The sequence below is a fragment of the Aulonocara stuartgranti genome (genome assembly GCF_965226115.1).
Source record: "Aulonocara stuartgranti genome assembly, chromosome: 12".
In the NCBI taxonomy this organism is placed as follows: domain Eukaryota; kingdom Metazoa; phylum Chordata; class Actinopteri; order Cichliformes; family Cichlidae; genus Aulonocara; species Aulonocara stuartgranti.
The window spans coordinates 19,535,574-19,561,610 of record NC_138948.1 but is presented as its reverse complement, the minus strand read 5'-3'; the positions used below and the strand labels follow the sequence as shown (position 1 = coordinate 19,561,610).

The window sequence follows — 26,037 nt, the reverse complement described above, 5'->3', positions numbered from 1 at the left end:
GGGGTAAAGGTGGCACTAGATTTATTGGAGAAGGCAGCCTCTCGAGGTCAGTGGCTGATGCTACAGAACTGCCATCTGCTGGTAAAGTGGCTGAAGGAACTGGAAAAGGCCTTAGAGAGAATCACCAAGCCCAACCCTAACTTCCGCTTATGGATCACCACCAACCCCATTAAAGATTTTCCCATTGGCATACTTCAGAAATCTCTAAAGGTGAAACACACATTCTCTTTACCTTCAGTAAAGACTTTTTGTAGATGTTTGTAAGTGGAAGGACTTCCTCACATTGGTGCTGTATTTGAATGGTTTTAACTGGGAATATGACATAACTCCATTTCCAGTAAAGTCAGGTGATAAAACAGTTACACATTCCCTTTACATGTCAACTATCTTTTATAGAAATTGATGTTTCATGGCAGATGAGACTGCATTAAGAACCTATTAACATGTTAATAGTAGAATATTTCTATTGTACTGGAAAAAGAAGTCTTAAAGGACTGCTTCTAAGAAGCAGAGATGCTTCAGAAGTAACAGATGGTATGACAGTATTCCTTCATTGTTGTGTGCAGGTAGTGACAGAGCCCCCCAACGGCCTCAAGCTTAACATGAGAGCCACATACTCTAAAATCTCCCATGAGGCCTTGACCACATGCCCGCACCCTGCGTTCTCCAGCCTGGTGTTTGTTCTTGCCTTCTTCCATGCTGTGGTGCAAGAGAGACGGAAATATGGAAAAATTGGCTGGAATGTCCCATACGACTTCAGCGAGTCTGACTTTTCTGTAAGTTGCACATTAGTCTAAGATTATTTTGAAAGTATGTTTACACTACCGGTCAAATGTTTTAGAACACCCCAATTTTTCCATTTTCTTTAATTGAAAATTATGCAGTTTAATGTCTCATTGAACTCTGATATAAAAGAATAGTACAAATAAGGAACTGGAGTTAAAAAAGAAATCATGGAATCAATTTATAGACAATAATGTATTCTAAACTTTTGACTCATCTAAGTCTCCACCTTTGGCAGATATAGCAGCTGAACACACATTTCTTTCTACAATAGAAATCAAATATTCTTCAGAAAGTTCTCCCCATATCTGTTGCAGAAGTTGATGCAGAACAACTTTAAATTGTTAACCCATTTTATGTTCCCTGAAAAAGGCCTTTTTGTATAATTCTAAAATGTACATTATTTTTCAAATTGTAGTCACCTTACCTTTTTTTCTTTTCTACCTTTGGCAGTTCACCACTTACCTTTGTACCATTTCAAGCTATTCATTGGACTTGAATGACTTGAATTGCAATAAATAACTGGAAGAACTAGGTTGCTCTAAAACCTTTGACCGGTATATTTTAAATTAGTTTATGAGTGGTATAATATTTGCTGTATTTCACTTTTCAGTAGTTTAAACATAGTATCTGTGCTCTGACAGGTGTGTATGGAGATCCTGAACACCTATCTGACAAAAGCTCATGACCAAGGAGACATCAATATACCCTGGGGAAGTCTTAAATATCTTACTGGGGAGGTTAGTGGGGGTGAATTCGTTTATATTGTACATTTGAATAGTGTGCATCTGTTATACTACTACTACATGCTGTAAGTTTGGTGTAATTTATAATGTTTTGTCAGGTAATGTATGGCGGCCGAGCAATAGATAGCTTTGACCGCAGGATCTTGACTGTCTACATGGATGAGTACTTTGGAGACTTCCTCTTCTACACTTTCCGGCAGTTCCACTTCTTCAAAAACAAAGATGTAGATTACAAAATCCCTCCAACTGGACCAAAAAACGTCTATGTTGGTCAGCAGTTGTTTTCTTATTTCTCAAATTCTCTCACTCATAAAAAGGGGAGGGGGGAAATTTTCTGTCATCATTTAATGCTTTATGCTGTTAATGTGCTACAGATGAGATTGAAGCCATGCCACTGGCAAACACACCAGAGGTTATGGGTCTCCATTCCAACGCGGAGATAGGATACTACACAAATGCAGTTAAGGAGATGTGGACTCACCTGATAGACCTTCAACCTCAGACAGGTATGATTTCGCATCTTTCAGCTCATCCCTTGAAGTAATATATCCTGTTTTTCAGAAGTAGAAGCATTTATTTATTTCCATATGCTTTCTTCTTAGTGGCTGATAAATACTCTCTCATATCTCAGGTGAATCTGGTGGACACATCAGCAGGGATGAGTACATCAGCCAGGTGGCCCAGGACATTCAGAACAAGCTCCCACAGTTATTCGACATGGATGTGATCCGGAAAAAGTTTGGCATGGACATTTCTCCGACCTCGGTGGTTCTCCTTCAGGAACTAGAGCGCTTTAACAAACTGGTGGTCCGCATGCAGCTCTCTCTGGCTGAGCTGCAGAGGGTGAGATGGAGGGGCTGAAGACCCAAGATGCTCAGTAAATTAATCTGCAGGTGTTGTATACTTGTGCTTTGCTCCGATTGGGATTTGTTTAGATTCTCCTGTGTGCTGTAGGCCTTGGCTGGTGAGGTGGGGATGAGCAGCGAGTTGGACGAGGTCGCTCGATCCCTTTTTAATGGTCACATTCCGGTCATTTGGAAGAAGCTGGCACCTGACACTCTTAAGTCTCTTGGTAACTGGATGTCCCATTTCAAGAGGCGATATGAGCAGTATAACTGTTGGGTAAGGGTGACCCCATTTAATTTTTTTTTAAAAATAATTTTTCTACCATAACATTTTACAGTTAACAAATGACTTGTGCTTTGAATATACTTTCAAGTTGGTGTATTTTGTGCTCACCAGGTGAATGAGGGCGAGCCAAAGGTTATGTGGCTATCAGGATTACATATCCCTGAATCTTACCTCACTGCTCTGGTCCAAGCTGCGTGCAGGAAAAATGGGTGGCCTCTGGATCTCTCAACACTGTACTCAGAAGTTACCCATCACCAGAGTGAGGATGAAGTCGCCGAAAGACCCAGACAGGGTAATAATCAGAGCTCATCACTTGCAGCATGAGCAGCGAGTAGTTGTAAAGACTGACAGTCTCATTCCCTGCAGGTTGCTTTCTGTCCGGCCTGTATCTGGAAGGAGCCGACTGGGACATAGAGAAGTGCTGCTTAGTGAAGAGTAAACCAAAAGTTTTGATCGTTGAACTGCCCATCCTCAGAGTCGTCCCCATAGAGACGCGCCGCCTCAGGCTACAGGTGTGGACAGCAAGCACAACAGAACTCCACACTAATTTATAGCTCATTATTGAATGCATCTATTTAATGATATTTTTGTGTGTTTTGCACCTCAGAATACGCTGCGGACACCTGTCTACACCACTTCGTTGCGGAGGAATGCAATGGGTGTGGGCTTGGTGTTTGAGGCAGACCTGTTCACCACCATGCACCTTTCTCATTGGGTACTCCAGGGAGTCTGCTTGTGCCTCAACACTGACTAAAGACAACTGTCAACGCCACTGAGCTGATTACTTGTAGCATAGTCAGCTGAAAATGTTAGTTAACGATAGCAATGTCTGCTTCCTGCTTCATGTAGAAAAATACTTAAACATAGCCTGTGTAATACATTTTATTTTATTGTTGTTTTATAACTTTAATTATTTGCCTCACTAGATGGCAGCACATAACAGAGGCAGTAGCTTCAGGCTGATCAACATCTCTAGGGATTTGTCTTTGAAGCTACGGTTGACTAATCTGCTGAAATGTTAAGGCTGTGAATGAATAAATAAATGGTTTTTACTTGTGTCGTGTAGGCTCAGAATCCCATTCGTGCTCTTAGAGGTCAGCAGATGAAAAATATTTCTGCTGATTTTGTAAAAAAAAAAAAAAAAATCATAAACTGCTGCGTGCAGTGGAAACTTTAACAGTAACCAGAGGCAACCACAAGCAACTTTTTAGCTTTTCTCTGCAGTATAGGTAACGGGACATGTTTTATTACATCGTGCAAAGAGAAGATCCTGCACAGCACTGAGTAATCGAGGCTGCTGATGTGAGCATGCCAGCTCAGGTGAAGTAACCTCTAAAAACTCAGACGGTCCTAGAGGATGTGGCAGCTGGTGCAGCAGTGACGTTGCAGGTGCAGAAATAAAACTTGCAACAGTTTGGAGCCATAACTCACGCAGTATACATCGTGAAGCCCCAGGTATGAGAGTGGAGCTGTAATCATAGTAAGACTAAATTGCTTAGACTGAAGTCTTTATAAGCCAAACAACCAGCAGCATGAAATTGTTTTAGTTTCTTTAGTCTCTTCCCTGAAAAGTCCCAACCTGGTACACGATTACAATGTTTGTCATTACCATATTCTGCAGCCTAAAAGGATCTCTCTAAATGACAGAGGGGCAAAGGTTGAACAGGCCCCATTCTCACCTTCAACCGACACAAAAAGAGGGAAAATCAGGACATGTTTATGACCAAACACTGGGTGGGGGCAGGAGCAATTGTGTTTCCCTTTTTGAAAAGAGGGAATGAATGTTGTGTTGTGTTGTTTAATGAACCTTTACATCACTGGATGGAACTTTAGTAAAAGCAGACCTAAACAAACAATGGGCAATCTGGCTGTTTAACTTTGTACAATAAAGGGGAGGGAAATCATAAAAGTAAGAGTAACGACAGAAAAAGAAAAAAAAAAAGAAACCCAGCTTGCTTCCTTAGAGGTCAAAATTATTTTCAGCTGCTCATGACTGCAGGGATTTACATTAACCCTAAACTGCTCTAGTTCCTGCTTGGCACCATTGTTTGCCCCGAGTGGCCTCGTAAAAGCGCCAAGGGTGCCCAGGAACAAATCCCCTCCCATGTGTGGTGATTGGGAGCAGGTGGGCTCATTAAGAGCCAGTAAAGTCAATGCACTGTTTTCCCCATTCTCCCTGTGGCATGGTGAGGAACAGGAATTAATCCCAGTCCTCTTCTGTGACTGTGAAAGTGTTAACATTATCTTTCAGTAGTTAAGAACTTAGCACAAAACTTTAGTAGACTGTATTAACAGGTTAGATAAGCACATTTTGCTGCCTGCAGCATCTTTTGCAGCTGGCCAGACTTAAGCCCAAGGGCTGCAATCACCACAGTCACAGACATATACAACTCATGTCCTAGTTTTTGGTTGCAGTGCCAGGTGTTTACTTTGGAGAAGGACCACAGATCTGTGGCTACTGGCTGTCCCAGATGCAATGGGCAGTGGGAAATGACACTAACCTCAGTTTTCTCTAACCACTGGGTACTGATGGCTTTGACAGACTACACCTGCTGAAAACAACTCAGGGGCAAACACAGACAGACAGACAGACAGACAGATAGATAGATGTTGTTGATGATGTTATAAATAGGTTAAACTAACTGCGTTATATTTTAAATAAAGAAAGATGGTTGCATAGTATTCAAAATGTTCAAAAAAAGGTTTATAACAGATGTGATTAGCCTTAGCTGGGGGTTTAAACTCGTCATATCCAGTATTATCAAAACTTTTCGTTTCTTTTCTTTAAACATTCCGTTTTATTTGGTTTAAATGGGGGCCTAACTCTCACTAGCACCGCGCCTGTGATTTCAGAGGAGCCTTGAGAATCAGCAGCCCATAATTCATTTAGTGCAAACAGTACAATGCGTTAAGTGCCGTCGCTTTGTCCTCTGTGAGAAGTTGAAACGGGGCAGGGTAAAAAGAGACCCAGCAGGCTGTGCTTTTAAAAGACCGGAGGAGACTATAAAACTGGTTTCATACCCGCTGCTGTAAAGGATCGGCACGATATGAGCGCAGACAGACGGAGGTAGGCAGAGCACACTCAGGGAAGGGAGGACAGCACGCATTTCACACTCAGAGCATTCATGGTTCATTTTTATAAAGTCGGATCTCTGTCACAGACAAGCGTGGGTTTATGGGCTAGTTCACACTCAGCTCTATTACACATACATCGGGGGGTTTTTTGTGTGTGTTTTCTACTTTAGTGAAAAAGATGAGCGTCTTCTCCAGTAGACCTGGCGCAGTTTGACACGTTTCCCGAGCTGGAGTCACTAAGCGGTCTGTTTTCCAAGCGGGGCCTCATTAAAACAGTTCTGCTCTTACTTTTGATGCCACGGAAATGGGATCGCACCAACGAGAGAGCCTGTCCGCGCTTTGCAGGAAAAGTTTGCTTTGGACAGTGCTGATACTCTGGCTGAGCACGCTGGTTAACGGGACCTGGAAGACGGGACTTTACAAAACCTATTCAGTCGGGACGCAGCTGAACAGAGACCAGACAGCAGCCACCCACAGCTCAGTCTACCAGAAAAGGTGAGGAAAGTACGCACAGCTGTCATATTGCACACAGAATACTTATATTAAGTTTTGTTTTCTATCTTGCTGCCACTGCATGCCTCCACGGATGTACTCCCATCTCCATCCATCTACCGGGCGCTATTGTCTTCCTGACAGTTGGTTTCCCTTTTCCTGTGCTGGCAGGCAGCATGTTTTTACTCTGCTGAGTCCCATCCACACTCTTGTCCCAGCTCACACACCTCTGCTGCCCCTGTGGCGTGTTATATGCTCTCTATCCATACAGCGCCTTTAGCCTCACACACAAAGCCCGCTCTTTTCAGCATCCCAAGGGTGAAGATTTCAAAAAAAGAGTGTTAAACCCTAAGTTTAAGGCGTGATTGATTATTTGTATCTCTATAATAAAGCGTGAAAACGTTTATCTTAAAGGATCACTGAATGAAAAGGGGGATAATAAGGCTTCAGAAAATGATAGATCATTCTGTGTAAGGGCAATCGAGTTGACAAGGGTGTTGAAAGAGAGTCACCAGACTAAACACGAAGGCAGGAGGGCTAACCGGCTCTGCTTTCCTCCTGGACAGAGCCAAGTTTAGTTGGAGACTAGCCACTGATTAATGATGAGAGGACGTTTCCCCATCTTGCAAATATTTATGCTGTCAGCTTGTGTGTGTGGGCTGAACGTGGCTGGAGGCTGAAATCCCTTCTCTCTGATGAGGTCTTTTGGGTGTGTTCAGGTGGTTTTCAGCGCCCCTTCGGTCACTCCACTGCCTCACTTCTCTGCTCAGCTCCCCCTGCCACTCAGAGCCAGAGGTTTGTGGACATGTTTGCTAAACACAAGCAGCTGGGACTCCAGCGCAATCTGAGCTTGTTTTGGGGGGAAAAAAGCAGAGGGGGATGAGTTTACAGTCAGTTTGCTGCTGTTAGTGTAAGTGGCCGTGCAGGAAAGGCAGGACTGAAAGAGGGAAAGCTGCTGTTGGTGTGAGTCAACCACCTTGTTCAGAGGTCACCGGGTTTGCAGTGACATGAGAGGAGCTGAAAGTCTCAGTCCACCTGCTGGCTGGCTGGCCTGATCGGTGAAAGCAGCAGTTTATTGGGTGTCAACAAACAGTAACAGCGGCGGTGTGATTTCAGAGATCAACCTCGGCGATGAAAGCAACCTGTCATTAGGGTTCAGGTGCTTAAAAGGAAACGCATATGACTGTTAGTGCACTGGGAAAGGGAAACCTTCACTAATACCAGCACTGTCTTCACACAGTGATTAGCACAATCAAAGGGGATTAACATCTTGTGGGTATTTTCTTTGCTGGTGCAGTCACTCTGTGAAAGAGCTGATAAAGCATTCCTTCACCATCTCTCTTAATGACTGCATAGCTCAGTAAACTGTGGGGTCACTGAGGGAGATGCTTCTTTAGTCCCTGTCTCGCCCAGTTCTTTATCCTCCCTCGGAGGACTTGTCATGGTCTGACAGGCAGTCTGAGCCCTGTGGCAGTCCTCATTCCTCGTCCATCTTGACCATATCCATGTTCACTTTAAGCATGGGAATGAAGACAACTGAGATTCCAGGATCTGCACGGCTTCAAGCAGAATGGCTGTGAAACTTCAAATGATGTGTATGCACAGGGAACCATTATTTGGATGGATGTCAAGAGGCAGTCACCAATTGTTCAGCTCCAATAATATCCACTGGCCGTTGATTACATTACTCAATTGAATTTGTTGCCTTTTTCTGTATTACATCACTGTCTTATCTTCTGTTTTTGGACGTGTCACTGGACAAAATATGAGATTCTTAAGACAGGATCTTGAACTCTTTTCTTCACGATTTACAGATTTTCATGTGTAATATCAGTCTTAAAACAAAGAATTAATTGTGGCAGCTCATCCTCCACAATGAGAAAAAAAATTGTTGGATTCCTGCTTATCAGATTGAATATTTGCTCATTTCTGTGGTTGTAGTCTGAGTTGCTTCAGTTTTTGGACAAAACAAGACATTGATGTCATAACTTTTAGCCGATTTTGTTTCCCGATGTCTTAGAGATTTGATACTTAGTATGAGCCTAATACCAGACCCCATATTGCATCCTGTGCACTGCAGGTGAGCAGTCCATAAAGTCAGCATCTCATTCACGGTCAGTGGAGCAGCTCAGCTCGACATGATGGTCCATTCACACTGAGCAGTCAGGATTCGTGGCGCTGTAGGTGTGATATGAGTGAATCCTTCATTTGAGTGGAATTCCTCTTTCACTTCCAGGTTCAAACACTTGAAGATGCCACAGACTGAAAACTCACAGGTGTCTGCACCTGAAAGCTCAAAGGAGACAAAGATAGATGAGAGTTTTCCTTGTTTATTCCATGCTGCTGTAAGGAGTCACTTAGCCCTGACCTTTAAGGCCTCGCTTCGGTGCTTTGATGCTCGTCACTGTCCGCTGCGCATGGAAAGCCCACGGCAGCTTTGAACCTGCAATATAATACCCCAGCAGCCGTAATGCTCTGAATTAATGTATAACAATTGTTCAAATACAAACTTAATACAACCTGTTTCTTATGTTTGTCATTGAACCTGCAGGCCATGACTCTAGACCTGCAAAGTTTTTTTTAATTTCACCTCGACTTGTTCTTGCTGTTTTCCTCTTTGTCGTTGGTTGTGGTGCCATATTTATCTTATGTCTCCTCTCAATCCCACGGGAGCCACACTGCTTCATAATTGCCATCTCTGTCCCCACCGGAAGCTTCCTTGGATGACCTCTGCGATAAGTTGACCTTTGTCTCCTCTTTTCTCGTCTCCTTCCCGTCCTCTCCTTTGTCTGGCTATTTGCCACATCTGTCTTTTGTCCTTTGTTCTGCTCGAGTATTTTCCCACAGATAGAAATCCAGAGGAATTCCTTTTGCATTTCAAACATATCTCCGAGCGTTCAGGCCGGCTCCTACGATACGTGAATGAATGGGCGGAGGAAAGGGAGTTACTGTGGTGTTTTTAATCAGAGTCCCATCAGCGTTTTGCCCACATCAGCCTACTTGTCTGTTCACACGGCTTAACCCCTACCTTCTTCATCCCGGTGCAGTATGCTGAAGTAGGCGAACCGCCTCACTAGTGTGAACACGGGAAAATGTGGTCTGCATAGCATAAAAGGTGAATAGAGGGCACATGCGGTAACGACAGCGCAGCATATAAGCGAGTTCACAAGCTTTCTGTCAGCATTTGCATACATTTAAGGATTCAGCACTTTTTTTGTTCCCCTCCAATATTTTACTGTCTTGGCGTCGGCAGCGTCGAGGAACAGATGGGCCAAAGCTGTGATTTCTCTTAACGGTTGGCTGTGGCTACATGTGACTGTGAGACATGGTTGATGATTTATTTAGCTTGGGCCCAGCATTCAGAGTGTGCCATGTGTGCTTAGAGACCTGATACTCACTGAGGGCCTGCTTGGTGTTTTTGCCAATGAAACAGCATGGTGCTGGTGGGTTTCACACTTCATAGAACAAGGGTGCCTCCAGTAAGAGGAAGGTGTTGACTACAAAGCATTTGAGATTGAAAGACTAAATGCACTTAGAGCCTGCGTCCCTCATATGCATAGATAATAACACAGTTATTGTTAGGCCTCCCCAAATCTGCTTGCTGTAGTGGAAGTGTTTGTCTTGCTGCATCGCACTTATTATATATTATATGAATCGGCTGCTTTTGTTCTTTCACTCATTTAAGGAAGAAGGGTCGGCATTTCCTCCTCGGTAATTGCATAAGAGCAATGCAAAGAGACAGGGAGACCATAAAATCCAGCGCCCCCTTCCCTCCTCGTACCCCCTGGTGAGACTCTTGTCCGTTCCCAGGTGAAGCCTCTTCTCGGCCTGGGAAACTCAGATGTTTATCTGTCGGGTCTGGCAGATAAGTGGTGGGGAGGAGTTGGGTTTACTACCCCCTCATCCCCTCCCCCTTCCTCCCAGCTCTACCTGACCACAGCTTCTTCAGTGTCTGAAATTTTCCACCAGTGATTAGAGCAATTTTTTTCTGGACCAGGGAAAGCAATCATAGGGTAATCATACAGATCCACCGTCATTCTAGTAGATGTATGGCTGATGGATACGCTATGATACACGAAGGGTGGGCCTGTGTTTGAATAACATGTGGCGGAAGAATTCCTTTCCCCGCTTTACTTATGATTAATTCAAATAATGTCTTACGTTTTGCTGCGTTCCTTTGCTTTTTCCAGTAAATAATACAAAATCCTTTCAGTCTGCAGGCTTAAATACTTGCTACATGAATGGAAACAATCAAGATCGCTCAATAATAAAAGAGACGTTGTCATGTGATAAGGGAAAGTCGCTGCAGCTGTAGACAAACATTCATCAGCGGTGCTCCCGCGCTCTGGCTCAGGTATGTGTGTGTGGCCACCACGACATGTGGGAACGGTTAATGGGAGCCGGTTCAGGGCTGCTTCGCATCCTCTCCCTTTGGCGGTTTTTCTTTAGTGTAAACTGTCTCTCGTGCACACAAACATATGGTCTCACATATTGACAAACAGACTTTGGTGGGAACACCCACCCACTCTTGCACATGTTGGCAGCAGAACAAAAAAAGTGTAGTTTCATGAGCTCCCTTCCTATCCATCTATTGATAATGTTGTAAACACAGGCTGTAGTAATTGTTTCCGTGCTCCTCTTACAGCCACATGAAGGTAATGAGGATGTCTGTACACATCATTCTTAATAAAACCATTCTGATAATGTGGTCGCTCATCAGCCCGAGAGCGTCTCTTCACATTAAAGCCAACAGTTGTGTGTTTTTTCCTGTTCTGATATGTAGCAGAGAGAGAAGAAAGCTAAAGGCTTTCTCTAAAATGTTTCTCATAGCGCCTGTGCTATCAAGAACAGATCTGCTCCCTTTAAAAGGGACACTGAGCTCTCGGTGAGGATTAAGCTAAACCAATTAGCTCACAGTCTCTTCAGATAAATCGCACTTCCTTTAATTTTAAGCAGTCTCACTGAGACATTGATAAAATTTCGCATTTTGCTTCTGGAGGTCGAACTCGTCTGAATGTAATAGCTGCGGAGCGTTCTCATCCTCACTATCAGATCTCAACCTCTGACCTTAGCATCGTCGATATCTCATCGCAGGCTCTCCTCAATGAATTATGAAGGCCTTCCATTAAAGGGAGTGAACTCATGACCCAGCATTAACCCATGCTTAAATACCTTCATCTTTGTATGAGACTTTGTCTTCGTCTTTATCCCCTCCTGAGGGACTTTCGCTCCTCCAAGGTCCCATACAAATGCATGTGTACTGATAGAGGAGAGACCCCTGTGCAAATATAACCCAGTCCTGCAAACTCTGTGGCTGATTAAAACCGAGTGAACACGGTGAGGAAGTTCCCAAACAAAGGAGTTGAGGGGGGGCTGGAAGGACAGAATGAAAACCCGCGGGGAGACCGCAGTGTTTTTAGTGTGACAGCACTTGTTTGAAGGTGTTTTGGAAATTCGTTCTCCAGTGTTTAGTTTAAGAATCAGACTTTTTACTGAGTCTAAAAATAACAAACTGTTGAAATCCTGCTGTTGTTTTATTCTACATTTCTGACTCTGTTTCTTTCGGCAGGAACTGGTGTCCTCATACGGTCACTAAGACTGTGACCTGCCAGGTGCAGAATGGGACAATCCTCCAGCGGGTGTACCGGACATGCCCCTGGCCACAGGGATGTGCAGGAGGCAGGTGAGAAGGCAGAGGCATCTTACCAGTACTGCTACTGTTTCACAATGCTTTTACGAAACCATTAAAAAACCAAAAATTTTTTAGCACCGTATGATCTGAACTGGGTAGAAAAACTCTCATCATGAAATGTATTCAAGACGTGCAAGTTTCTGCTCAAAACTGTTCCAGTTCCCTGGAATATAAACACTTTGGAAAAACATAGAGTGGGTCTCATGGCTCTTTAGTGAGCCACATGTTTACAACTTTAAAAAGAAGAAAACAGTTGCCTGCTATCAAAGCAGAAAGCTTGGTGTAATGTGTAATTTTCTGTTTTTTAATTATACTGGGATTAAAATAGCAGAATAGTTGTTGTTTGAATGCTGTTTGAATCACTTAGAGGATTAGCTTTAAAACTTGTTACTGGAGCTAATGCTCTATTAAAAATCATATTAAGTTCAATCATATTAGCATACATAGCATATATATATATATATATATATATATATATATATATATATATATATATATATATATATATATATATATATATAGCAGTGGTATTCATATAGCTCTCCTATAATTAGCATAGTTCAGGATGCCACGCTGCTGCTCCATATGCTGTCTTTTAATTGAGATAAACCTAAAAGCTTTTATATAATCTGACACTTACTGATGGGACACATTGCCTAGAAATTTCTTTTTATCATTTAATTGAGACTGTGCGAATACAAAGACTGAAAACCTCACGATAATATCTAACCTTACCAGAGAGAGGAGATTTCCTTTCATTTTCCTTTAAAAATGTTATGTGTGTGTGCGCGCACGCGTGTGTGTGTGTGTGCCCATGTGCGTAACGGCTTTTGATTTTGTGTTTATTGTTCAGCTACAAGACCGTGGTCAGACCTTCCTATAAAGTGGTGTACCGCACTGTGACTTCCCTGGAGTGGAAATGCTGCCCGGGATTCAGCGGTGCTGCTTGTGAAGAAGGTGAGTGAAGACAGAGGACGCAGACACACTTCAGTTATACAACAGCTGACGGAAATGAATCGAACAGAATCGCCATCTTGCACTGAAAAATGATCGCAAGTTTGACTCGTGTCAGTAGCCCCCCCCCCTCTTTATGAGTCTTTGACTCGTCACCATTCACGTCCCTCTGGTTTGCATCGCCGTCTTAAAGCCTGCATTTCCAATATGCTTGTATGAGTGATTTCCATTAGGCTTACATAAGGCTACTTCTGTTCTTTGAATGAAATTAAGAAATAAGATCCCCCAGCATCCCACCACTTTATTAATCACTTTTTATGTCTTCATTCCAAGAGTCGCAGCACCAGTAAGGCTTCCTTCTTTACTGCGACTTTGAATTTTATTTTGCAGATTGAACTGAGTTTTTTATCCTCAAAAGAGCTATGCAAGTGCCGTTTACATTTTTAGACCACGGTAGCTGCCCACACACACACACACACACACACACACACACACACACACACACACACACACACACACACACACACACACACACTCCTAGTTCATAATGACTTCCCCTGGCACCCGTCCTCAGGTTTCTGCAGTCTGGGGAGAAGGGTGGAGTGGTCTTTTTATGCTGGGAGCCAGGACTTGAATGGGTGTAACATAAATTAGTGGACCGTGCAGCACAAAGGGTTAATGCGATGGCCTTTTGTAGTGCCGAAAATAGAGGCTGTTTTTCTCTCTTATACTTTGAGACAAAAAAGGAGAATTTCTACCTGAAACTCAGTGAACAGAAAAAATGATTTTTTTTTCAGACTGATTATGGTAAACACTTGATCTTGTCCAATAAAGTGGGTTTAAAATAATCTGTTTAATTTATTTACTCAGTAAATGGCTAGTATTCCCACTTGAAGTAATTTGGTGATCACAGTATGCAACAGTGTTGTAATGCATTACAGTTCCTCCATTCAGAAGTCAGAAAACAACACACTTGACCTCAGTTCAGATGGGAAACAAAGCAGTGGCAGTCTTCTTTTGAGGAGCATAGATTAGTAAAGGAACATCGCGATGGTAAACGGCCGGCTCTAGTTTATGTTTTTCTCATTAGGAGAGGAATTTGTGCAGATATGGGGTATAAGCGGGCTGTAATGTTACTTTATTAATTACATGACAATAACTGTGTAATATAATGTTGAAGTAATTTAAGAAGTAGGCAGAAAATTATTTTCTACAGGGAGTTAATAGGTAATGCATTTGTTGTAGTAACTGTAGTAACTAATGACTGCTCCCAGGTGCTTTCAGACCTCCAAGTGGCCTCTAGTCTGCTGTAGTGTGGCTTCGACTGCTTGCTTGCACTTGCACACACCATCCCACCTTGGATATCACACTTGTTTCACACCCTCCCTACTGTCAAAGTCAAAAAACACATTCACAGTCAGACAACGCAGACTTTACCCAACAAAGGCAGAGGAACACACAGTGAAACGGGGAGGAAATTATCCAATTAAGTTGTTGCTGGAGGAGATTCCCCTCCGGTTGTCATGGCAGTAGGGGGCTGTCGAGCCGACGGGGATGTCGGGATTAGCCACTTATCTGAGCCTCGTTCCGGGTGGCTCAGATCACAGGCGGCGCTGAGTGGAAGTGACAGGTCCCATTCACAGGGCCTTTACTCTCCGGCACCATGGATCCTATCCAGGGCCACCAGTGCTTTGTTCTGCTCTTGCCGCGTGAGCAGAACCCCTTGCCAGCACAGAACCTGATACCCCGCTGCCGTCTGCCTCGTCCGCCCGCTCTAAGGAGAAATGCAAGCCTGCCACACGGGCAAAGCTGGTGACCGGATTGTGCTTAAAGCTGTTGCCACAGTGTTGCCAAGTGAAGTTAAAGCTGCACTAATAATTCAGTAGGTGCACGTTTCAAATCCAGGCTGTTAATACCTGCGTGCGGCTGTTTCCAGATGGCTGTGAGCACTTTTTAACTTTTAGTTGGACTGAGTTGAAAGACTCAGGCTTTAAAAAAACAACTCTAAACAAACATACTACTTTTGATCTTATTTGAGTCGCATAAAGAGCAACCAGGATGTATATACCTTTAAGGATCACTTTTGGAATTTTATTATTTGCTATACATCACTCTTACTCCTCTGCTTGTCTGCTTTTCACAGACTGTGGAAAATGTGTGTGATCCGCTCATTTACTGCCCTGCTTTTAACCTGCTTTTCCCACCAGGCCACCCCAAAAAGCCTCTAGCCATGTCTGACTCCCAAGGATGGTCTGCATTTCTGCAGATCTCAACAATGTCCAAAGCAAAAAGACTCTGGGGCTGGGGCTACGTTTAGGTTGAGATGCAGGAAAGTACAAAAAACACTGATAGGAATGTGACTGATATGATTGTGCTTTAAATAGGGATGAGAGAGTTGTTTTCTCTTGTGTTCCTCTGTTCTCACCCCTTGGCCTGCCAGCTGATAGGTCAACATGTATAAATCAACGGCTTGGTCCGTAGTGAAGATAACGAATTAAGTTTTGGGCTTTGCGTGTTCAAATCTACAGGCGCAAATAAATGAGAGTTCATTAAGGGAAGAGATCATGCATGCTGTCATCGAGTCATAAGCAGGCTTATGAGGATTTTTGGCATGTCGCATTAGGAGGCTCCAAAAGCAAAGCATTACATCACACCCATACGGACACACAAACGTACCCCATCAGAGTCCAGGCAGGGTAAGATAACACTGCATTAGACAGGCACCTTTCACATTTGCTGTCTTTTTCTTCCTTCCACACCCCAACCTCAGGACTTGGCTTGAATACCGGTCCAATGGTGTAATTACTGGGTCCTAATTGTTTTCTGTGAGGTTTGGGAGATATTGTCTTACTTCTTGGTCTGGAACACAATGGTCTTTATCTCTGATTGAGTCTGAGAAAGAAAAAAGAAAAAGAAGACTAAGTATTTACAGATGTAGGCACTTTCATAGGCTGCCAGAAACGGGGATTTAATGTATGCCTGGTTGGCTTTGGCATTCCAAGTAAGTAAATGCTTGTTTTTAGTTGGGATATCCCAACATATGCTACATCAAGCACAAATATCAAAATTATACCCAATTTAGAGGCAATTATGTGGTATTAGAATATCAAATTTACCCCTCAAAAGTAATATTATTACATTAGCTCTGGCTCTAATGTAATAATTATCTGAAATGCTAGTGTTGCACTGATACCACGAGGGGTGACTGTGCGCTCAGGAGCCACGGATGTAAAATTCATTGACATTTTGAGCTTTTGGCCTCGATCTGCTAATTTTGATGGAGCCTGAAAAGTGTGGAAATGACACTAAGAGACAGGCGTTGATATACTGACCCTGATTTGATTTATTGAGGAAAGGCCTTAAAAGAAAAATAGCTGTGGCTTATCGCAGGGGGGAGGCCGCTGAGGAGCACAGCATATGGGGGAATGTAGACTTGAATTAGCACGGCTGTCAAAGCTCTGCCACGGGGGTCCCCATCAAACAGTATCTCGCAGCCAAGCGGAGGCTGTGGTTTTTGGGTTGCAATTATGAGGTGGCTGGGAGGCAGAAGCCCGCTGTCTTGTAATAAGCCATAGAAATGTAATCTGTGTTTTCACAGCTCAGGGCGGCTTATCACAAGCCCGCACGCTAAACCCCGTGCTTTAAACATCAGTCGGCTGCAGCTTGCCATTAGCAGAGGAAGAGTGGGAGTGCGTGGACGCCGGTGTATGCGTCTATCTGCCTGCCAGAGTCAACGTGTGGGTGGGAGAGCGAGGCGTTGAGGATTTCTATGCAGCTGTTTGCTGTGATTAGCAGCTTTAATGGCAGCAGGCTTTTTGGAGCTGTGAGTGTAGGGACTTCAGCCTGAGGTCAGAGGGGAGGAGGCTGAGCAAGAGCAGGTGACCAAAAGGCCCCCCCATCACCAGCACTATCACCCCACACACTCCCACTCCTGCTAGACCACACAGTGGAGCGCTATCAAAGTCATATCAAGCAGAGATCCCCTGCGTTTGCCTTAGCAGGTGTTACACATGTTATCCTTTACTTGCTCCAGTTCATTCACAAAAAAAAGAAAAATCCCAGACTTGATGTCAGTCACCCCCGCATCAGCGTTTATGCACTCAGCAGATGAGCTCTACGAAGACGCATGAATCACTTGAATGTAGCGAGGCAGGCTGCAGTCAACGTGCAGAAAAGGCCACAGCAGCTGATATTCGCTGTTATGTAAATGACCAGCACACAAGTGCTGAGCATAAATTGGAAGCAGCTGACATTAAGCAAACTGGGCTGAGGCTTCCAGAAGAGATTCGGCATCCAGCCCCTTTCAGCCGACACTGCTCGGCTCTGAGGAATTATCATAAAAGTGATTAAGTAGAAAGAAAAACACAATCATTAGCTTGCTTTGTATTATCTGTATGTGATTAATAGTAACAACTCTTTGGTTGCTGTTTTAAGAACTGGCCAGATGTAAATTAGCCCACAAGTATGGCTCATTTACAGTTATTTTTCTGTTGATTAATGAGCATGTATACCTTTTAAGCAAACACATATATACCTGCAAAAATGACCAATCAGCCAACTTAAATAACAAAACCAAACAGAGTAGGAAGGTCTTTTTTCTTTCCTCACGTCCGGCCTGTCTTTCCTTCCATGCTGTCTTCTCCTTATGTAACGGTGTGCTGGTATTTGCTCAAGGTTTGTGGGGAAAAAAATCCAGAAAATTATAGTTAAATCAGTTGCGGGGTTCGGTAGTTAAACTGCAATATGCACTGATAATTTTGATAATATTATTACAGCATTATTTTTTAAATGTCCCATGAAAACCACCCTCAGAACACACACACAGACACACACAGTACAACAAAATGCTTTCAGGCTGTAACAATAATAGTCATGAGAATTATAATTATAAATTCCTATGCTCTTGTTGTTTTTTTTTCCTCTGCGTACAAAAAAGTTTCGATACAAGGCGAAAAAGACAAGCACACAATGGCAGGATATTATTTTGGGTGGATTTATTGTGCATTATATTAATCATCTAAGTGTTTTATCTGTGTGAAAGCCCGTCTGCATGAAGAACCATGTTTGATTTTAATACTTTATGCTGCATTAACGACCCGTGTCTGTTGGTAAGTCTAAAAAAAAGAAAGATGGCAGTGAACTTCAAGAAATGCAGATGCACAGCTTTTGCACTGAATCTTTCATACTTACTTAGCCTTGAATCTGAGTTAAGTTTTATGTTTCTGGCTCCTGAACTGGAAATGCCTCTTCTGCTTACTGATTTATTTATTGTTTCCCAAGACTTCCCTCAGGAGTACATTGAAAACAGTTTTTCCTGCAGTCTGAAAGAAATAAAGTGGGCCGAGTCAGCAGTGCAAAGAAAAAAAAACTTTTAAGGCATCAAACTAGACACACACACAAGTCTCAGCAGCTGTGATGTTCCTCTGTCGCCAATAAAGCGGAGGCATTTCCCTTCACCTGGTAGTGTGAGTGGACCGCTGTGCTGACTGAGTGGCCCACAAACATGCAGGCACTTTACAGCCTGACGCGTTGCACAGTCAGCAGCGGAGAGAAGAACGACGCTCTCTTCCTTGCGTGGCTGAGATAAGACCAAGTGAACTGGAAGCAGAGCTTTTCTCGTGTAGAAAAAAACTCCCCAAACTTTAAAATCCTGCCCTTTTTAAATCCTCTTCACTAGCAGAGGTGTAGGCTCTGCCTCCATCTCTGATCCTCTTGGCGACTGATGTGATTAAAGCTGCATTAACCCCGTCTGCCACCCCCCCCCACACACCCCCACCCCGTCCTTCAACATATCTCCATCTCTCAGCTTGCAGGTATAGAGTGGAATTATGTAGGTACTGTATAACACTGTGCTACTGTGCTTAGGTAGGCTCTGAGGAGGTAATGAAACGTTTGATGTCGGCGCTTAGACAATGGCAGCATTGATGGAGCAGGTACGCTCGGGATACTGCTGGTTCCATACAGCTGTGATGAGTTCAGGGCCCCAACTGCTGCCTGCAGCACGCTCAAAGCTGATACCCTCACTGACTGTTATGGACTTGCTTTAAATCATCTGTAAACTAATGCATAAAATCCTGAATATTTGACGTCCCTTTTTATTCAGCTTCGTATTTGCCAGATATTGCTTTTAGTTTCTCTGTTAGGGGTTATATTCATTAATTTCCTGGCAGATTTTGCAAGGCATCTGCGTTCCAAGCCATTTTTTATAATATGCCTGCAAGTTATGATAAAAAAAGTCCATCTTTTTTAACTCTGTAAGCCCCTAAGCAATATATTTTTAAAACGTCTCCCTGAAGTGAAGAAACACCCACAGTCAGAAATGTGAGGCCAAGAATAAACAATGTTGGTGTCTCGGGAGAGTTTTTACATGCTGAGAGTCTCTTTGTCTTTGTATGACTCAGTAAACATTAATCTTTACCAGACCTATTATAAAAATGTGAAACTCTTAACAAATGTGATGCACCAGAAATTCGCTCCTTTTATGTGGTGAGCTTAAAAAATGGAAACAGGTCAAGTTTTAATAACAGATCACAGTAACAGGGCCTCCAGAGTGAAAGGGGATAAGGTGATTTTGAGTATGGGTGCTCAAATATGGATAATATGGGTAATTATTATCTTAAAGGAACATTATTACATTAACCAATTCATTAACGAAACAGTCAGAAATCAATCAAAGAGGCTTAAGATGATGTTTTTAATTACGTTTGCTCTGTGACCGAACACCTATCCCACAGATATTTGATTAATTTTTATATAAGGAAAACAAAAACCCTTCATGTTTAAGAAGCAGGAGCAAGAAAATGTCAACAATAAATTAGTCACACAACTTGGCGCTTTCATTTTCTTGCTGCGCTCAGTAAAACCTGTAAAACCCAGTTTGTCTCCCCCTCGCTCTTCTCTCATCTCCCTGCATAGCGATATCCAGACCACAGGAACATAAAAGCACGGCATAAAAAAGTCGCTTTTAAGTGATGTATTCGTATTTTATGCTGCATCAGTCTGCGGTTTCCGTACACTCCCAGTAGTCCTTATAATCTAGCTCCTCATTTGTCACCGTTATAAATTCATAAACATTTACAACACCGCCACATAAGAAAACCTCGAGTGTTGTGGTGCAGACCTCCAAACATTCTCCCACTCCCACGACTGCTAAACCACAAACAGATCACCACATCACTTAGATCCTCCGCGGTGACATCATTTATGGCCTCTTGCCCTCCAACCCTTCTGGTACGGGCTCAGTTTCGTAGCCACTAAACGCTGCACACTTGAATAACACGTAGGATTTAAAAGCCATTGCCCCCGTCTGACTTTTGAGCGCTGCTCTGAGCTGGTCGCTGCGTATATTTCCATTTGCTCATGGTGGTTGATACGGTGCTCAGTGAGGATGAGAAGAACGGTGCTGATGGCTGTGATTAGTCCTGGACTGAAGACGAGGAGAGAGACGAGGTTTGGATGAACTGCACCAGCAGTTGTTCTAATTAGAGACATGCCTGGTTGGCTTTCAGAGGTCAGACCTGACAGAGGAGCAGGCATTCTCCTCGAGGAGCCAGGCATCTTGACCAAAAAGAAATTACCTCACTTCACTGGTTATGAGAGGAAAAGGTAGAGGATTACAGAACTTGCCTCTAGATATCAAATATCAGACATGTAAAGGTGAAACTATAGATGGCTGGCAAGCTGTCTTTACAGCGCAGGTCACGTGCCATCCATTATATTCTGAAGAAGGCACACATATCCAAACCTGGATGAGTAACCACGAACAAATATGCAGCTCTAAAGGCTACAGGCTCATATTTAATGTAGCAGTGATGAGCTGGCCATCCATCCAGTCTGTGCCCAGCCTCTCGCCCTACGAAAGCTGGGATACGCTTCACTCCCCCCTGCAACCCTAAGCTGGATAAGTGATGAGGAAAATGGATAGGTGGATGAGTTTAAAGGCAAAACTGTGGCTTTAATGTTGTTATATTGTGAAGCACCCTGAATCGCCTTTGTTTAAAGATGTGTGCTTTTTAAGATAAACTTACTTTACATACAGTTTACTAAACCTATAGTTGTCCCTTGCAGCAAAGTTTCCATAAGTCATGCATTCACAGGTCTGTCTAAACTTTAGAGCATGTCACTTTGTATTGTTTTGTAAAGAGGCCACACCTCCTCTACAGTCAGCTGCATATTTTGTTCAGTAAAAAGAATGAAAATCTACGCTGACCTTCTCCTTGTTCAATTGACCACACCTACCTTATTGACCTCCTGGGTGCACTTTGTTTAGGAAGTATATTTAGTCCTATTTTTGTGGCTAGCGTAAGAAGTTGTGGCACTGATGCTGGGGGCTCAGAGCCAGAGAGGCCCAGCAGGGTGATCTCATTAACAACAGGACGTATCCCCGAACCTTTAAACCCAGGCCTGCATACCGTCCGCACCACTGCCCCCTGGGACTCATCCAGGGGGGCTTTAACAGCCCCGGTGTTTTCGTTGGACCCCTGCCACGAGCAGAGCGGCGCTGCACATAATGACCCTCCCCGTCTCCCCCGTCTCAATTGGGACCATAAATACAGTTGAGAGAGGATGCCTGTGTGTTCCTGCTTCCTCAGGTGTTTATGGCTCTCTGACTCGCTCACGCTGAGCTCGCAGCCAGGGCCTGGCAGCATACACACACTCACGCCTTGCACACATGCAGACAGGCATCAAAACCACCTGCTCTCTCCAGCTCAGACACATTTCGAGGCTCGTATGTGCAGACAGGCGCGTGACGTCCACTAAAAATGAATGTGGTCAAGTGCTGGTCAAACAAACATGAAAACAAACAAAAAACCCATAAAAAACAGCTGCACTTACTGAGTCACTGAATATATTTGGGACAGACACACGCTGACTGTCTCAATCTGTTTCCGCAGACATACATTCTGTATATCAGTTGCATGTGTGCCTTATGACGGATGGGATGATGGGGCTGTAAATCACTGCTGCTGTGCTAGATTAAGCTCATTCGCCTACATTCGCTGACTGTAGGACAAAGGAAATACGATGATGTCATGGCCCTTTTATTTCTCTTGGCTGCCCTCCATGTTTTCTTCCTAAAGGGCTCCATGTCACCTGATGGTGATCGGCTGTGGCCCCGGGAGACCCCGCCCAGTCAGTTTTGTGGAGACAGCTTGGCTGGCAGCCAGACCCGACAGTCATCAAATTACTGGGAAATAACCGTAACCACGATTTAACTGTAACAGTAGTCTGTGTTAATGTGGATTTAAAAATGGATATATGATTTAACATTCACTTTAAGCTTCACTACATGTGTAGTACATTGTACTTTAATTATAGCAAAGCAAGCAGAGGCTTTGCTACGTAGGTGTGTGTTTCAGAAAAGAAGACCGCTGAGCCTTTTGTCACTTCGGTTTATGTTATCATTGCTATGGATGATCTTGTTTTTTTTGTAGCTTTCAGTAGCTTCCTACCACTGCATGAAAAGGATGTCAGTGATGAGGTGGTACAGATGTCTAGAAGAACAGGTGTTATTTTTAGGTTTTGTTAAATACAACATGATGATATTTTGTAACTTATGGTCCTCATTGGAGTAAAAAAGGATGATACAGCAGGGTATGCTCCAGGAAAGGCGCTATTGTTTGAGCGCTCATTTTTTTTCATTTCAGAGAAGTCGGATCCAGATGAGAAAAGACTTTATTGATCCCACATCTGTATTTGTGGCCGGTCTAGCTGGTTATTGAGATGGACACCCAGGTATCTGCAGACTAATACAATCTCAATCTCAGTCTCCACTCCTTGAATGTTCACAGCTGTAAACTGCGTTTCAGTCAGGTCTGTCCCTTGCAAGAAATTCCAGTGGCAACAGCCAAAATATCAATGACATCCATCTTTGTGTACAGTCTATGGTCGGATATGCCTGACTCACTAGACAAAGTTCAGTTTTTGCAATGTGTGTTTGCATAAACAAAGTTACATAAGTATAGATCTGTGAGATCATAGTCATGGTGCTGTTTATTGTTTCCGTGTACAATACCCAGTGGTACGGTACTGCTATATCTCAGAGAACACGACCCTGTTTTCTGGGATATCACACAGGCCGCAGCATGTACTGTCCTCACCACTGGGGTCAGGGCACTGTTTGAGTGGGGAAATATCTTTTCCTCATCATCTTTAGAGCTTTAAAAGATCTGTAGACCTGTTGGGAGGAACACACAACACACAAACAAGCTGTTTACACGAACTTCTGACCTACAACAAGCTGCATGCCTTTTAAAACACATGCTTTACTTCCCTACTTGGATGGACAAACTGTTTTCAAGAACAGAAAGTGTGAAAGCAGAATTAGATTCAGTTCTTGAGGTCAGGGTGCAGCCAAAGGTGTAGGCTGCATTAAAACGGCCTGCTTGTTCCTGAAAGTAGAAAAAGGTTTCATCTTTCCTGGTGGCAATAAATCCAACATTTTTGCTTTTATTGCTCGGAAAAGGAGGAAAATTGTAACAAGCACACGATCAAATATTTTCACTATATTTTAAGGTTTTATAGCGTACGTAATTAATTAAGTCCCAGATGAATCAGTCATGGAAACAATTATTAGCTGCCGCTCATTTTGTGCAGTATATATGTTACATGTTTCTTTATATTCTGTGTTCATAGGTTGTCGCTTTATTGTGTAACCCCTCTATAAATCTGGCTTTCAGGTTCACGCCTCACAGGGGCCACAAATACTGAAATATGCCTGAGGTCATAATGTAGTTTGGATAAAAATGTCTAGCAAATGGCATATGCTTCTCATTTTACGCGTTATACAACTACGAAAATAAGAGAGAACAGTAAAGGTTTAGTGCTGCTGTGAACACTCTTTGGATGCTCATTGTGTTTCTGTGTGTGTTTTTCATTTGTATACATTGTCTGGATACTTCTTTCAGTTCCTATCTGAAATTGTGTGCTATCAGATATCAGACACCATGGCTGTCTAGTTCAGAGGATCTGGTACCGAGCCACTTCCAGTACACAGATTGGCCGCTCTGAGCCTTTTCAGAGTGGTTACCCTCTTTGGACATCCCCCACTATTACATCGTATTTACAAAAGACCAAAAGGATTATTCTCAGTTAATGCTTTTTATATGAACCCTTCACTTTGCCTGTGTAAACCGAGCTACTCAAGTAAACAGAGCTCCATTGAAGCGGTGTTACTAAATCTGCAGCCAGATGGATCCTTGACCCCAAGACAAAGTGGAGAATTACAGTTTGTCCTGAAAGTCTGAGCTCAGCTCTGACCCCCTCCCTCTGAACTGGCCTCGCTCATGATGGTGGCAGTGGAAGTGGTGGTGGGGGATAATCTATTCCCTCGCTCTATCATGAAGAAAGAGATGAGTGTGTAAAATGAGAATGACTTTACTGGTGAAAGGATGGCATAGCTCCAGTGGGACACGTTTCCCCGAGTGCTGCCAGGTAGGAAAAAGCAGCAAGAGAGAGAACGGAAAAGAGGATGTGTTTTTCTTCCTCTCTTGTTGACACTTGCAAAGAAATGGGATGGCACTGTTCTTTTAAGCCAGATGAAGGAAAGCTATTATAAGGGACATTGGGAGAAGAGGGAAAAGAGAGTTTTTCTTAAGTGGAAAGGCCTGTTTGTGGTGCTGTTAAAAGGACAAAGAACAGACTCGAGCATTAACCACGATGAGCAACATTCATGCTCTCTATAAACACAATGTTCTTTTGAGGTAATTTATCTTTTCATAATGTTGTTGAACTAAATACAAAAAAGTATCAAATTAGATTTGTGGATGACTTGTCTTTGTATGCTCTGTCTGACCCTCTAACAGTCCACACACCACTACCCCATGGGTGCAGGCGGGTAGCCACAAGGACGCCGAAGGGGTGAAAGGATGGAGAATTGAGGGGTGAAGTGTTTGTGCTCTTCGGTGGAATAATGGCATGTGTTGTTCCTTAAAAGGCAGTGATAGGAACTGTGATAGGAAATATCTTGACATACTCATTCAGTCTCTGTCTTAGGTTTCTGAGTCACTTCAGAGCTTTATGTAGTTCGCTGGCCATGCTTTGGGAGTACAATGTATCTCTTTCTGTCCCACAGTATCAGTAAATCAAAAGAATGATTAAAGCCAACTAGTGCCTCAACCTTAAGGAGGATGATTGACTGAGATATCCAGGAAGAATTGAGTGCGCTCTTTGTTACTAACAGTCCTTTGTTCCCCTGTTTCCTCTTCATCTACGCTGTCAGGCTGAAATCTGCGGCCAGCGTGGATACCTGCCAGAGATACATCAGACTAATACTTTCACTGGGGATGTGTAATTTGCAATGGAGGCCTCACACACTCCCCGGGCTGCTCGGGGATGGGAGAGGGCACGCTGGGAGATGAATTACAAACATTGCTGTGGATCTTTCATCCATCAGAGCAGCAGTTTTTTTTGCCAAGCTGGAATTCCTTTCCTCTGGCTGCACCTGACAGTGCAGCAACCTTAGCCTGAGCTGCTGCCAATTCGCTATTTGTTCCAAAAGCGCAGCTGAGTTTGCTGGAGCTTTTCAAGAGGTTCTTAGTCAAGGCTGAGGCAGCTTCTGTCAGCAGCAAGCAGCTGCCCTCCTCTGTGGAAGCGGCTGAAAGATCAGTGTCAGGTGCCATGCAGGGAAATCATCAGCATCTTGACTAACACTGTTCGAATACAAGTTGGGTGATAAAAAGTGCTGATTTTGCATAATATTGAATGCAAAAATGATATGAGAAATAAGCACCCAGAGGACTAGATTCATTGCATAGGATTCAATTCCTTCATTAGATAGAGACTGCACACTGTTTTTCTGTACTGTAGAAAAGAGAAGTGTTAGGTCAGATGATTGTACATCATCACCGTTCTTCACAATGTGAGTGTGGAAACAGGACAGCAGTATACACTGACAGCATGAGAACCTGAATAATGGGAAATCAGTGCAGTTTTGCTGTTTCAGTTGCGATGTATCCTGTGATATTGGTGCTGGAAGTTGATCATAGCGAAAAATACTTTCTGGTTTTAGACTGTGACCCCTCGAGTTGCTGTAAAATTGATTTGGGTTACAGTTGCCAGAAGATATGCTTGTGAGTTTAATTGCTGATTCTTAATTAGCCGTATTCTGTGTATTTGAGATATAGCAAGTCCGAAAAGGCGAAAGGGTGAACGTGTCTTGTAGGG

The 26,037-nt window shown here is 43.3% G+C and overlaps 2 protein-coding genes across 5 annotated transcripts in view; both read left to right on the top strand.

Annotated features, from left to right (window-relative positions):
• dnah10 (dynein axonemal heavy chain 10) overlaps positions 1–3,716 on the top strand; it is a 31,254-nt gene extending 27,538 nt beyond the window's left edge. For all 3 annotated transcript variants that reach the window (XM_082554605.1, XM_082554604.1, XM_082554603.1), the window contains 10 exons: positions 10–210; positions 567–776; positions 1,428–1,523; positions 1,628–1,799; positions 1,904–2,035; positions 2,161–2,372; positions 2,484–2,651; positions 2,772–2,952; positions 3,027–3,172; positions 3,268–3,716. In XM_082554605.1, the coding sequence (XP_082410731.1) occupies positions 10–210; positions 567–776; positions 1,428–1,523; positions 1,628–1,799; positions 1,904–2,035; positions 2,161–2,372; positions 2,484–2,651; positions 2,772–2,952; positions 3,027–3,172; positions 3,268–3,414 (1,665 nt within the window). In that variant the 3' untranslated portion in view covers positions 3,415–3,716. The remainder of the gene's footprint in view (positions 1–9; positions 211–566; positions 777–1,427; positions 1,524–1,627; positions 1,800–1,903; positions 2,036–2,160; positions 2,373–2,483; positions 2,652–2,771; positions 2,953–3,026; positions 3,173–3,267) is intronic.
• Positions 3,717–5,544: 1,828 nt separating this feature from the next.
• emid1 (EMI domain containing 1) overlaps positions 5,545–26,037 on the top strand; it is a 55,545-nt gene continuing 35,052 nt past the window's right edge. Inside the window, exons 1-4 of one of the 2 annotated variants that reach the window (XM_082554608.1) lie at positions 5,545–5,727; positions 5,906–6,230; positions 11,797–11,910; positions 12,773–12,876. In XM_082554608.1, coding sequence (XP_082410734.1) covers positions 6,040–6,230; positions 11,797–11,910; positions 12,773–12,876 — 409 coding nt within the window. In that variant the 5' untranslated portion in view covers positions 5,545–5,727; positions 5,906–6,039. Of the gene's footprint in view, positions 6,231–11,796; positions 11,911–12,772; positions 12,877–26,037 lie in introns of both variants that reach the window. The other variant, XM_082554609.1, reaches the window with a different exon arrangement.